General features: G+C 40.6%; 1 protein-coding gene across 3 annotated transcripts in view; it reads right to left on the bottom strand.

Moving 5' to 3' along the window:
- cftr (CF transmembrane conductance regulator) overlaps window positions 1-13,302 on the bottom strand; it is a 35,569-nt gene extending 22,267 nt beyond the window's left edge. For all 3 annotated transcript variants that reach the window (XM_020593528.1, XM_020593527.1, XM_020593529.1), the window contains exons 1-11: window positions 12,853-13,302; window positions 11,404-11,514; window positions 8,278-8,389; window positions 7,655-7,870; window positions 6,789-6,878; window positions 5,175-5,338; window positions 4,554-4,679; window positions 4,051-4,297; window positions 3,790-3,882; window positions 637-813; window positions 321-512 (exon numbers count right to left, since the gene is read on the bottom strand). In XM_020593528.1, coding sequence (XP_020449184.1) covers window positions 321-512; window positions 637-813; window positions 3,790-3,882; window positions 4,051-4,297; window positions 4,554-4,679; window positions 5,175-5,338; window positions 6,789-6,878; window positions 7,655-7,870; window positions 8,278-8,389; window positions 11,404-11,514; window positions 12,853-12,905 — 1,581 coding nt within the window. In that variant the 5' untranslated portion in view covers window positions 12,906-13,302. The remainder of the gene's footprint in view (window positions 1-320; window positions 513-636; window positions 814-3,789; window positions 3,883-4,050; window positions 4,298-4,553; window positions 4,680-5,174; window positions 5,339-6,788; window positions 6,879-7,654; window positions 7,871-8,277; window positions 8,390-11,403; window positions 11,515-12,852) is intronic.
- Window positions 13,303-13,922: the final 620 nt, after the last annotated feature.

Genomic DNA, 13,922 nt, shown 5'->3' with positions numbered 1-13,922 from the left:
TTTTAGAAATAAGTCAAATTGTACCAACTGGTTACTCTATATTATGCCTTTAATTAGTACAAAATAATATTGTTCTTTGCAGGAAATGTCTAAGGAGATTATTTGGAGATAAATTGGAATGTATGAACCCATAAAACAAGGTGTTACTGTTTTCTGCTATAAGTTAAATGGTGTTTGGAATAAACAGCCCAGGATCTGTGTAGGTTGCATGAACAGTATCAGCCACCATAACTGAATAATACCTACAGAGACCCATTTCATCTACAGAACAGAAGATGAAGGGAGAAAAAATAATGAATTATGCAGTAAAATGAGCGTACCTCTTCCAGCTGGCAGGCCTTGATGACGGAGGTGTAGCGGTACTCGTCATAGGTCAGGCCAAACAGGATGTTGTCACGAATTGTTCCCGGCATGATCCAGGCAGTCTGTGGCGAGAAGGAGATGCGACCGCTGTGCATGATTTTACCCTCTGACGGCACCAACTCACCCAGGATCATCATGAGCAGGGAGCTCTGGAGGAAACAGGAAATGCGGTCAAACTTTTTTCTGTTACATTTTTATCCACAGTATAGTCTCTATAAGGCTTCAACCAAAATTTCTTTTAGGTGGACTTGATTTTTTTTTTTTTAAATCTACCTTCCCTGAGCCAGTGGATCCTGCAACTGCCAGCATCTTGCCCTTCTCCAAGGACAGGCTGATGTTTCTGAGGACAGGTGTGACGTAGAGGTTGGTGAAAAACAGGCCGGCATCACCATTTGGTTGTCCATTTGCTTTGTTTTCCTGCTTGATCCTCTCAAACAGCTCACCAATGCCCTACAGAAAAGTTAAAGCGTGAGTCTTTCACTGTTTCTTTGAATAAAATCTAGAGAGGATATAAAAATATCAGAACAAAAGTGTCTTTTACTAAACTATAATTGCGCTCTACTGAAATAAGCCCTTGTTTTTTCATGAAGATTTTCAAAAAAAAAACTTACTTCATATTAATTTTAATATTTTGTTCAAAAATACTCGTTTACTGATGAAATTAAACACCATTAAACATCAGTTTAAACTGTAAACTGCTTAGAATATTCTTCCATTAATAAAAAGTGACAGTATCAATTTCTTTGAGTGTTTTGCCCTAATATTTAGTATTTATTGATATTTAGTTTTCCAAAGTTTGTCATTTTCTATTTTTCTTAAACACAAACTATACAATGTGCACTTCACATGGCATTTTCATAAAGACTGATGTTTATGCACATGCTGGCACAAGTCCCCACCCCTCAGCTTGTGAGAAGATGTTTTAAGCCTGAAAGTGAATGGACAAACCTGTAGAACAGAGTTTGCAGGCAGAAACCTCAGTGTACGAGCTTACAAAATTAAGTTTACAGGTGCAATCTTAAACGTACAAGCACACAAAATAAGCCTCTGTTTCCAAGCACATCTTTTTGAATAGTATAATATTCCATACATGCTCTATATAAATAAATATCAAGAAGCAGGACCTAGATTGGCCTTTTGGGGAAAAAAGAGCCATATTACTGCAGCATATGACCTGAAACTACATTTCCTATATTATAAAATGCTTTACTATACCAGGATACAGTGACTGTCAGTGATGCCGTGCTTTCAGTGACACCAAACTGCTGTGAGAAAGACTCCCAAAGCCTTCACAATGGCCTTATTTCATCTCATCTATCACCCCCTCATGGGTGACACATCTCACTGTTAGAAAAGGGGAACTCTGCTTGACAGCTTAATCATTGACCTCTGTCATGTTTTATGGGTCACCGTTCCTCTAATGCCAGGGCTTGCTGTGGTTTGTATAGGGTCATCTGTGCAATTATCATTCTAATGGGCTGACATACAAGCTGTCAGCAGTAAAGAAAAGCGACACCCCTCCCATTCATCTGCGAATGACACATTCCAGGAAGCGGAGAAGGCAAGAGCAGAATGTGGGAATTAGGTAATGAACAAAATTTTGAGTCTCACAGGGAGAGTCAGTGTTCCGAGCAAAATCTGGTGACGAATCAGAGACGATTAATTATGTAAAGTGACAGAAAAAAACAGGGGTGATGGTTTTCTCACAGTATTAGGTGGTCAATGAATTATACCTGTTAGACTAAGTTTACAGCCTCTGTCTACAGATAAGATTATACTACCCACTCCCAGTGACATTGAAGAATTAACCGTTTTACCTGTAATGGACGTTGAATTTGAGGGTTGTGGGAGTTTAACTTCTTTCAACATGCCATTGTCCTCTCACTGACACACACATAGTACTATAGTCTGACTGATATCAGTATAGAGATGTGAGAGTTGGATATACCAGCCAATAGCCTTTTTGACATAAATGCATTAGACAAGCATATTTGATATTTGTCACTGCTCTGAGGTGAACATCTTATATTATGCAATGACAACACTGCTGCCAAACATTTGGCATTTCTGTACAGACCTTTCTTGTTACTTACTGGCTGACATATGGCAGTTTACTGTAGATACCATGTACCATAAGCCAGTACATTGGTATTAGCATCAGCTCTAAATTTTTAATGGCCAGCTTCCTGGGCATGTCACATATACACATCCATTTACAACAATACCCTTAAACCTCATCATTTTGGGATTACGTGGAACACTGTCACACCAAACTAAGGACATTAATGACTAATCAAGATTCGGATGTTGGTCAATCAAACATGATTCTCAGATTGCACACAGCTGTGTCAGTGCTGTATTTCACACAGAGGATCCGGTGTTTTCAGCATGTTTTCTGACAACACTGATATGCATGGCCCAAAAATACTAACCAGTAAGACTTTTGTCTGTTGTCAAAGAATCTAAGCAGCTAGGTTTTTCTTCTTGATGTTACTTCTGTGGGCTAAAACATTTCTAGACACAAGACTGGGTTTCAGTGTTTTAGTGCCTTGCATATTTGTTTGGCTGGATATTGAATAAAACCAAGTGCAGGGGCAATTTTGAATTATTTTTGTTTAAAAGTACATTAACTAAGATTTTACACATTCTCTGATAAAGTGACAGTGGGACAGGACATGGGGTCTCTCCCCCCTGACCCTCTGCTGCCTACAGCCTCCTGTTGTTATTCCAGCTCTTCCACCCTGTGCTGTCAAAGTACGGCCTGTAAATCAGCCCCGCCTGCCGCCTAGCCAAGGTTAGAAGAAGGGTTTTTCCAACCAGTAGTCAAACAGCCATGGATGAGCTCTGGGAAGCTAAAAGTCTGAACCAGCGGCTGCCAGAGTCAAGAGGTGGCATCTTTTCCACAAAGAGAGTGGGACAAAGAAAGAGCAACAACCAGGGTTAACATGGGTTTGACTGTTTGACATGGAGAGGGTTAAAAGCAGCCAGAGGACTCAGACTGGATCCAGATGCGGGGTTCTTCCTTCTGGATGTGTTAGCATCTAAAGCTAACCTGTTTGTTTTGGTAGCATTAGCCACCTAATGATTGCACACAGCTATCATGATTTTACCTTTGTTATTTTACGTTTATTAATGTGCCATTCAAATACCCAACTCTGTTATGCAGTAAAAATATCCCACAAACTGTTCAATCAAAGCCTGCATGGAGGAAAATATGCACTTTCTTTTAAAGCACGTATTAAATATCCAATTACTGATCATTAATGTAACTGATATTTGATTAAGGACACTGCATAAAATCAGCATCCCTCGTGTCACAGTGCTCCAGTTTGACTACACATCATTAACTATACATTGCAGACATGCTAAATTACACACATTTCATAAACTACCAAATTCAATTTTGATATACAAACATAAACAAACCTCATCCCATGATGCAGACACATTGACTAGTTCCACTTCATTTGTGGTCAGGTTGTTCTCCAGCTTCCTGTATTCTTCTTTCATCAAGAATTCCTGGGGAAGACAAAACAGACAGGTACATCAGCAGGACTGTTACATATAACGTGTACTATATGCTCATTTGTTCTGCTACAGCATTTTTAGATCTGATCTGCTGATGACAAACATACTGTAGTGTACAAGTAATTGATACGCTGAATGATGCCCTAGGAGTGCACCCACCTCAATCTTCTTGACCAGTGCCAGTGTATCGTACCACATCTGGATGGATCCCGGCAGCTGGCGGGTCAGTGTCATTCGCAGCACCATACAGTAGGAGGCTGTGGTGAAGATAGGACGAAGGGCGATGCCTGTAGTGAGTGCACGAGGTACAATAGCTGACACAATAGCCAAGATGGCAGAGAAGAAGTATGAGGCGCTGTAGAAGTAACGCAGAGAACCAATCTTTCTTGTCAGTGTCATCTCATCCCTAAGGTGGGGAGAGAGAGGAGAACAGCTTTTTTTAAAAATTAACATTAGGCAAAAACATATACATAATGTTTCTTTATCCTGATCAATTCCATTTATTACCATCTATGATACCTTGCAAATGTAGCATATAAAATATACTGGAAAGGTGTGAGATTTACAATATTAGGGATGTGTTTATCTTTGCTGAAAGAAGGATAGCCATGGCTAAACATCGGTATTAACAGAATAGAAAACAGGGAAATGTTTCATCTTACTGCCTGATGTTCTTGATGATGGTCTCCATCACTTCCTCCCACCCGTACGCCTTCACAGAGTGAATGTTCTCCACAATCTCTGAGGTGAGAGCCAGGCGGCGGCTGATCATCCCTGCTCGCTTCACCCTGTTGGTGGCATATTTGCTTACTGTATTTATATGAACAATATTTTCATAAAAAATGAAATTAAAATGTAATTATATAACAACTTAGACAAGTGAACAGAGATTAATGCAGTATATGTACTAAATGTTTTTAATCTTCACAAAATAGACAAAATACACAAACTGCAAGACAGAACACAGAACAATTACAGGTTTATATTTGGTTGTAGCCAGGTTTGGGGAGTAACAGATGCATGGAAGGGCGTTACATAATTAGGATACCCCCGAAAAAAGCTAACTGTATGTGGTTGAAGTTACAGATAAAAAGACTGGATTACTGATACATTTAGTAAAAATGAGGATTACAATTTTAATATTGTGATATTTGGAATAAGTTACTGAATACATTTTAACAGGTAATTTGTAATTTTAACAGAATACAATTTTAAAGCAATCCTTCCTGGTTGTAGGATATATGCTACATAATGTGAGTGAAAGTGTGGGTGTGCTTCCCTACCGGTGGGGTCTCATCTGCTGTGAGAGCCAGGCCTGTATGATGCCCAGCAGGGTGAGAGCTGCCAAGGCACAGAGGCTGTTCACATCAATCAGCTCCCAGATCAGACCCACACACAGTATACACTGAAGAGGGGTGATCCATACAAAGTGGGCCAGACCAAGGCTCTGAAATACAGCCAAGGTACACAGAGATAACATAGTAACTTTTATTACTGGAGGAATAGTGAGACACTTTCCAATAAGTAAACACTCTTGTGCTCCTGCTGTGAATCCATGCTGACTAAAGCAGAGTGTATGCAATGTTCAGTGCATATGGTACATTTTCTGTGACTACGATGAGCTTTGAACCTGGTCCCATGGTTAAAGGAAAGCCACCTGAACCATTATGGCACACTGAGTCCACACATTAGACTGCACCTCAGTTTACCTCAGTGAGGTCAGAATGCAGTGTTGACCTCAAGGCATTCCGGAGTTGTGATGTCATAAATGAAGCTCGTTTTAACATTCAAGTAACACACTGAATGGGTGACAACAAAGACTTACTCAAATTGTAGGATGAAAATATGCAAGCACAAAAGAAATGCAAGTATGTGAAAAAGGCACAAAGAAAGCTGTACTGTAATGAAGGTGAGAAACAGTTTAGTTCTCACCCTATCACCTGCAGCCTTGGTCCTTTCAAACCCACACAAACACCAGATTAGGTAACCCACACAATTATAAGAAGAGAGTGGTACATTAGACAGGCCACCTCCAAGCCAGGTGATAATTGTCTCAAAGCAGGTGGCAGTGCGTTTCCACATTCAACGCCTCAATGAGACTTAAGGGCAAGACTCAGTTCAGATTACACATACACTTGTCCCTCATCTCTCTGCCAGAAAAACCACTGTAATGTTTCTTTTTGCAGCCAAACATTGAGATGTCATTCGCATAAAAAAGTCAAATTCAAAAGCTCTGCACATCCAGTTGTACCAAAGTGTCTATTATGTACGCTGGTGTCCTGAAATCTCACTGAATTAACCTTTATACCATTTCTTTGTCACAGATTTCTCCACTTTAGTTACAATTCAGCTTCACTTCATCATGTGTTAGAGTCCACTGGTTTTAAATAAAGCTTCATTCCAATATACTGTAAGATATTTCAATAAATATAAGACCAGTGTTTCTTGTAGCTCAGCGTGTGTGGCAGGGCACCTTACATTTGGATTTGGAAACTGGCAGAAATTACTTCAGGGGAGGGTATAGCAGAAATAAATACCTGCTCCAATATATAATGGCTTCAGAAAGTATTTGGAGCACCTCACTTTTTGCACTTTGTGTTAAAGATACCATTTTAAATAGACAAAAAATAAACCTTAACTATTTCAGGTTAAAGCAAACTAGATGCAACTGATCAGAGGTGCCACAGCAAGACTTTTGGAAATAAAAGAAAGATTTTGATTTGGAATATACTGTAAAACATTTTTCACTTTGTCATTATGGATCATTAGGTGTAGATTGATGGGGTAAATGGTAATTTTATCAATTTAAATCTAGAACACAATAAGGCATGCACAAAGTGAATGGGTGTGAAAAGACACTGTATATGCAAGTTAACAAAAGGTTTGGGTCTTCTCACCTCATCCAGCTTGTTGAGGTGGGCGGACATCAGACTGACCAGCTGACCGGTGCTGATCTTATCCAAGACTCGGCTGGACAACTTCAGGGTCTGAAAAGGTCAAAGGTCAGGGGTCAGTTGAAGCACAAAAGGAGAAAATGACGTGGATGAGAGGAAGCCAGTGACACTTGGGCAAGCCTCGACACCAGGCAGCCAGTGTGGGAAGCTTTGTGGGAATGTTCAGTCATGCATTTTAGCTACGGTGGAGGTATTTAACTGATCGACCATGTCTCTTGTCTCTGGATCTTATAAACAGTAGCAAGAGTAAACAGTTTGCCAGCTGACAGATACTCACAAATAACAACTGGGCTGTCCTCTGTTCTACCTACAACTAGTTGTTACAGCAGCTGTTTAAGTAGCAACTGTTTGATTCATGTTCCATCAGGAAAGAAGCCCCCAGTGCCACTGGTTACAAGTTTTAAAGAGATGTTACGCTTCTACTGCACAACATTTCGACCTGAAGTTACTTGTTATGTTGACATTTAAAATCATCATAAAAAGCTGGGATAATCACATTTCATGGTTTGAAAGATCCTGTCATCACCAAACTGCCAACATTTCATGATTGAAAAACACATTTCTACATGATGCCATAATACCTCATTCAAAGCATTAGCTGGAGAATTCTGTCAACCTGTAGAGAAGTATGTAAACCCAAAGCTAATCTGCAAGTTTCAAAATAACAAAATCCAGTTTGGGATCCATCACTTGATTAAAATAACCCCCAGCTGCCATCTGATACATCCAGCGGGATTTAATACAAATAAGTAGCAAATACAAAAGTTAATTCCACAGAAGTGTATACACACAGGCTGTCCTGCCCTTACCTTCTTATATATAAGACTGAAGAGGGCAATGCGGATCTGCATGCCCAGGTGATGCAAGCCAAAGATGGCAGGCTGCAGCAGGAGGAAGCGAGCAGTGAAGAGGAGAGTAAGGCCCAGCGCCAGGAAGTAGCTCTGGCTCTGCTCAAGAGTGGCGGTCGTGTCGAAGGAGGCAATGATTCGACCCAGAAGCTGTGGCTGCACCGACTTGGAAGCCTCCTACACCAAGACATGGGACAATGAGACAGAAAAGAGATTAAATGACTTACTCTACTTTTACATTAGGCTTTACATTTTTTGTCTGGTTACCCTGGAGCAGGTAAGAGTCAGCACCTAGTCCGTTACTTGTGAAGGGATACATGGATTTGTCCAGTTATTTTGCAGTGCAAGTTATTTATTATTTCAAATATTGTACCAAAGTTTGTTTGCCACTTGGTACTCCCAAGTTTCATGTGAGTGTGATTTGAGTGTGCTGTGCATAGAAAAGCGCTATACAAGTATAAGAGCTTTATTTTACCTACTGTACAAAACAAACAAACCTTACATCAGTGAACAGGACATAAGAATCAAGACTTTATGTCTGCAACACCCAATAGTATGGCAAACCCTGCCTCATCCAGACTCACCCCGAGGTAGAGGAGGACACCAAAGAAGGCAAAAGGACCGAAGAAGCAGCGGGCCAGGGCTCTCATCAGCTTGGGCTTGTTTTTGGCTGACGCCACCTCCCTGTCCCATTCTCTGCAGGGGGCACAGAGTTACAACACAGTTACAAAGCAGTGAAGGCGTGTATCCACCAGCCACATGCCAGCAATGTTTGGCTCTGGCTGCTTTAGTTGTCTTCTACTATTTTAGCAACAGACCAGATGTCCGCTTTTTAAAAGTCTAGAAGCTGCAGTGCATTTAGTTTTTTCCACTCTGAAGACATTCTTCCATTCAATAATCCACTGATGCTCTCAAACTCCTCTCTCATGTTAATGAAGTCTCACAATCTGGTGTCTTACTGGATTTGTTTAGGCAGTTCCTAACCATGTGGAGCCACTTTGCATTAGACACAACCCAGGCCAAAATTAAGAAAGCGGTGGTGTCAATTATTCTTGAATGAAAAACACAGGTGCATTCACTTTTTGTTGCAGTGAGGACTTACTCTGGGGGCCAGGAGTTTCCTAGCAGTCCACCCTGTTTGTTTTTAATAATACATATGATTAAATACCCTACAACCTAAAAGTAGTACAATTATAGTATGATGGTACAATTTGGAATCCTTAAACATCTTGGTGACATTGCACAAGTTTTGATGTACACTGTACTTGTAACCACATTTTAAAAATAATTTCTACTGCACAACTGCAAACCAGTGTAGCATTTAATTACACACCACACTTACTGTACTATAATTATAGTGCATATGTGACAAATTGCACTGGAGCTGCACTCAGGTCTTGGCAGATACTCTGAGGTACTGGAATCTGAGATACTGGCAGAGTAAACGTAGGATCTGTGCATCTGTAAACAGAGGTGAAACAAATCTCCCCCAAATCAACAAATGATACTGGTATCCATGTAGTGTTGGTAACCTCATGGTAAAAATTGTCAGCTCTCAACAAGGTACCTCTGGGTCTGAATCCAACATATAAGCATAGCCTCAAGCCTCCCAGAACTATAACTAGTAAGAGGTAATTACAAATTGGCAGATATTCGTTTTTCTTTTTTAGGTTCAAGTGTATGGTAAATATGAAATCCCTACCAAGCCAGCCAAGTTCTTTGACTTGAACTGAACTAAGCAGGTGATGAAGAGGCTGATGGTACACAGCGTGCTATAATAGAAGGCAAAGTTCACATTCCCAGAAGCCCTCACTGTTTGCCTGATCAGCATAATGAAAGCAGAATCACCCACCACTGCTCATTCACCACCCAGTGGGCACCAGGCCCTTTGTAAAGGTCACCGTTTTAACACCCATGTACATTAACTGGCTTGTTGGCACCACTGAGTGCGGTGCAGGCCCCTGGGTGACCAAGAGGCAAAACCAAGGTGGTTGTTATGTAAGGTAAAAAAGGAAAAAGAAAGAAAAGACATGAGGACTTATTCTTCAGGATAACATGTTACTTATCTTTAAGAAAAAAAAATTGTTAGATGTAGAATTTGTTTCGTGTTCTAAAAGGAGAGGAAACAAAGGGGAGGGAAACAGAGTGAAAACGACAGATGAGAACAAAGATTTCACAAACAAAACTTTCAACGATGTAAATTTTGAATAATCACGGCAAAAAATATGTGGTGACCAACATAATTAAATGGGAGTAAAGACAAAAAATAAAGGTGAAAAACAACCTAAGAAAGTGGAGAAAGAGATTCAGGTCACAAAGACAAAAGACAACCAAGAGGTGCAAATGAAATGAGACAAAGGGAAAAAGAGAAATGGCAGCTAGAAGAAGCCTGACAGAGCAGGGGTTTAAGGAGACAAACACATGAATGTCAGAAAGAATCACAGGAAAGGACTGAAAGGAAAAATAAGTACAAATACAAACAACTGAAATCCCCCTAACACCAACTCTGAACTTATGCCTGTCATGCCAGCATATCAGATTTAAACTACAGTATAATAAATTACAAGTGAAGACAAAGAAGCAGTCACACCAAGGAGAGAGAAAGTTAGATTAATGAAACAGTGACAGACATAGAAAAACCCAGGTGTCTGAGTCAGAGACAAAGAGGTGGAGATAAAAGCAAAGATGTTGCAGTGAGAGAAAAAAAGAAATGAGAGAAAGACAAACCAAAAGTGGCAGATTTAAAGTAGAAAGACGTGTTAGCCTTGCCCATCATCTGTTGCCAGGTTTTTTTGTTTGGCACACAGGCTTAGATTCTGCTGAAACCTATTTAAATGTCAGGCAATATTTTACCTTGACTCAGAGAAGGATGAACAATGGTCCGCTACTGTAAACACATGTTAAGTCATGTAAAGGGCACATACAGTATGGGAAACATCAAGGCTGCAGGCTGTGAGGTTAGTGTTTTGCTATTTAATTGTTTTGACTGAAGAGTTTGTTCCTGTAAGCTGGTCATACACATAAGGTATCAGGGACACAGTGTGTACTGTACACCTGTAGGTCTTAAGGTGGATGACTGTGCAGTAGCTGATACAATGAAAAGTAGTATGCCTGAGGTTTTAGGGAATCTTTGGTCAAATGTAAATTTCATGGATTTCCCAGAGTGCCTCTCTCCCACTTAGTGAGTCATCTGTGCAGCCAGAATAGGTATAGACGACTTCCATTTCTGTCCTTGCATGTGATTATTCAACAGCAGCCGTTTGCATTTGGTATTCTGAGGAACTCGTATCAAAATCTGACATAGAATGCAGAAACCACCAGCACAAGGACTAGTTTGGAATCGATGAAAAAAAAAAAAACTACCTTTATTCAGTTTATCAACCTTATCAGTGACCCCAGAATGGATTTATTTTAAATAACATATTACCTTAATGAGCCTACCTAAAAATACTGAAGGCGGTTTTGATGAACTGTCATCATTACACACTGTTCTAGGCTTCAGCAAGAGAAAACTAATAACACAATATCACATTGAAACCCATAAGAAACCATGAAAATGATTCTTACAGCTCTGGTGGCCATAATCAATCAGAGAAGACTGAGCTGATCCGTCCTCAAATAATCCATCTTTTTATGTGGCTGGACAATTTCCAATCAGTGTGTGGGGATATAAACATAAACCATGAGTCAGGTGTACACACTACACAAACCTTTCAAGTCTCTCAGACAGGGTGTCTGCCAGATCAAAAGAAGGAGCCTTGTACACATCTGTAAGCTCCAAGTTCTTTGTGAAGCCCTTCCTCAGCAGTGGTGTCGTCCACCTGCATGAAAACCACAGATTACACAGACTGTTGGTATCATCTTAAAGGTCTGGATCCATCCATCATCTACATCGCTGGACCCGATCCCAGAGGACACTGGATGAAAGGCCACCCACAGACAGGTCACCCGTCTACCACAGGGCCGACCACAACCATTCACACCTTGAACACATGCAGCTGAGCATATGCTAACAGATATAGTCCAACACACAAATGGGCTAAAAGGTGTCAGCATCTTCTGTATGTGTTTTGAAGGAGACTGAAACTGTGGAAAAGTAGTACCCTAATAACCACTGCTACAAGAAACCATTTTACATATCACACTATGTCAACATCCACATGGAAGATTTGTGCCAATTAGGCTGAGATATCTGGCAGCCCAACCCAGGATTATTGCGTGTGAAACATTTAATGTAAACTGGTGTTAGCTGCAACATCAGTAATCCTGGAGGTTTCACAGTCAGACTAATGACAGAGAAGAGAAAGCTGGGCGTCTGCTGGGCCCTGTCCCAGCCAGGTGACACACAGTTTACATCACCTGACTTCTAATGACTGCTTCTTTCTTTGGACCAGGAAAAAGTGTGAGGAGAAAGAACATGTGCACTAAAACAGAACTCATGTTAGGAATAAGGTTCAAATATCATTTAAAAATATGCAGGCCAGTCACTGAATAACAATAATGTTACCAGCGATACAGAGTGCCTGCAAAGCCTCATCAGCGCACCCCCACCTGACATAGGTCTCTGGAACATACAGTATCTTCGGTGCAAAAATCAATTTTGCGCACAGTTTAAACTGTCAGGTCACAGGCCAACGCATGACCTAAGTGACAAAAACGTAATGATGCAACAAGAACTCCTAAAGATGTGCGGCAGAACAACCTCGATCATGCAGCACTTGGAATATTACTGTCATTTCCTCTGGAAGCAACACTGGGCAGTGGGACAGCATTTCTAAAGCCCATCATTCAGAACAATAACATTTATGGTTTCATGTTACTTTGAAACAACCAACGCTCTGTCGGACCTGGACTCCAAAGCTTCACAGTTATTCAAAGTTGTGATATTTATCGCAATCCAATCTCCAAACAAGCTCAGACTGAGTAAATAGCCAAGTGGAACACTTCTAATTACCGACTATATTAATTGATCCCAATTAGATTTTTCGCATACGCGTCACCAAATACTAACAAGGCTCTACGCGGTTTTTAAAAAGCCATAGACTCCAGTTTAATAATTTATAGCAATTTCTGCTCTTCATAATGATATGGATAAAGTAATGGAATGATAAGAGTATCATCAAGTCGTCATCCAAAGACAACCTAAGCAAACCTCTTACCAGAAGAAAAATTTGGAGAAACAATTGGCATCTTCCACTGGTGACTTCTGCATCCTAAGTGCGCCGCCAGTTTGGTTTCTCTGCACCTGAGTAGCTTCCGTGCGCGTCGTTCACATTTGTGTGTCCCTCGAGTGGCTCCGTTCCTACACAGTTTTATCCGCGCCTCCGGTAAATATGAGGTCAATGTTATCTTTCTCCCAGAAATCAAGACTGAATTTCTATTCTCCGTACGGCTCCCTGGTCTTCTTTGGACCCTCTCTCTCTCCCTCCCTGTTACAAAGAAGACAGTCCATCCTTTATGGGCTCACAAAAAGCTGGGGAGACACGTCATTTCCACACTGACGAGGCTGCATGTTGTGGCAACAGGGTGAAGAGACAAAAGCAGTTTGATCCCAATGAGACGACCTTGGCAAACAGAGACGGGTCCAGTACCAGAGGACTCAGGGAACCATGAGAGTCCACAGGTCAATATGATTTTTACACTCAGAGGAATCACTGTTTACTCTGATGATTTTGCTTCAGTTGCAGAAAGTTCATACTGTATGTAAAACACACAAATTGTGCAAGGTTATGCAGAACTGATTTCATCACACAATAAGTCCCTCACATACAGGGTACAATTATCAAATAACAAATTTGTGCAACATTTTCCAAATTGGTACCAAACTAGTACAAGTTTACAGAAACATTAAGAGTCCTATTTGTAAACAAACACAAACTGGTACATGACGGTTAAAACAAAACTCACACAAATGTTAACATGTATAAACAATACAAGCAAAAACTGTGTAAAACAATGTTTCATTAGCCATGTTCCTCAAAATGGGCAGATATAACTAACAGCGCTTAAAGGTTTTCTAGATACTCAATGAGCTGCTACAGGTGGACTGAACTACTGAGCATTGAGCTGTGGCTTTTTATTTCATTCCACACAGCTGCCTCCCTATCATTCAAAATAGCAGAAACAGTTCTGGGACATCCACAGGAACTAGAAACTTTCTTAAAGTTTTTATCGGTTTCAGATTAGGCTCAGTTTCAGGAGAGGGAGGCTCAGAACCTCCAGACATTCC

Source organism: Monopterus albus, unplaced genomic scaffold (genome assembly GCF_001952655.1).
Source record: "Monopterus albus unplaced genomic scaffold, M_albus_1.0 scaffold19.1, whole genome shotgun sequence".
NCBI lineage: Eukaryota > Metazoa > Chordata > Actinopteri > Synbranchiformes > Synbranchidae > Monopterus > Monopterus albus.
Note: the sequence above shows the minus strand (reverse complement) of the source record. Positions and strands in the feature narration are given on the sequence as shown.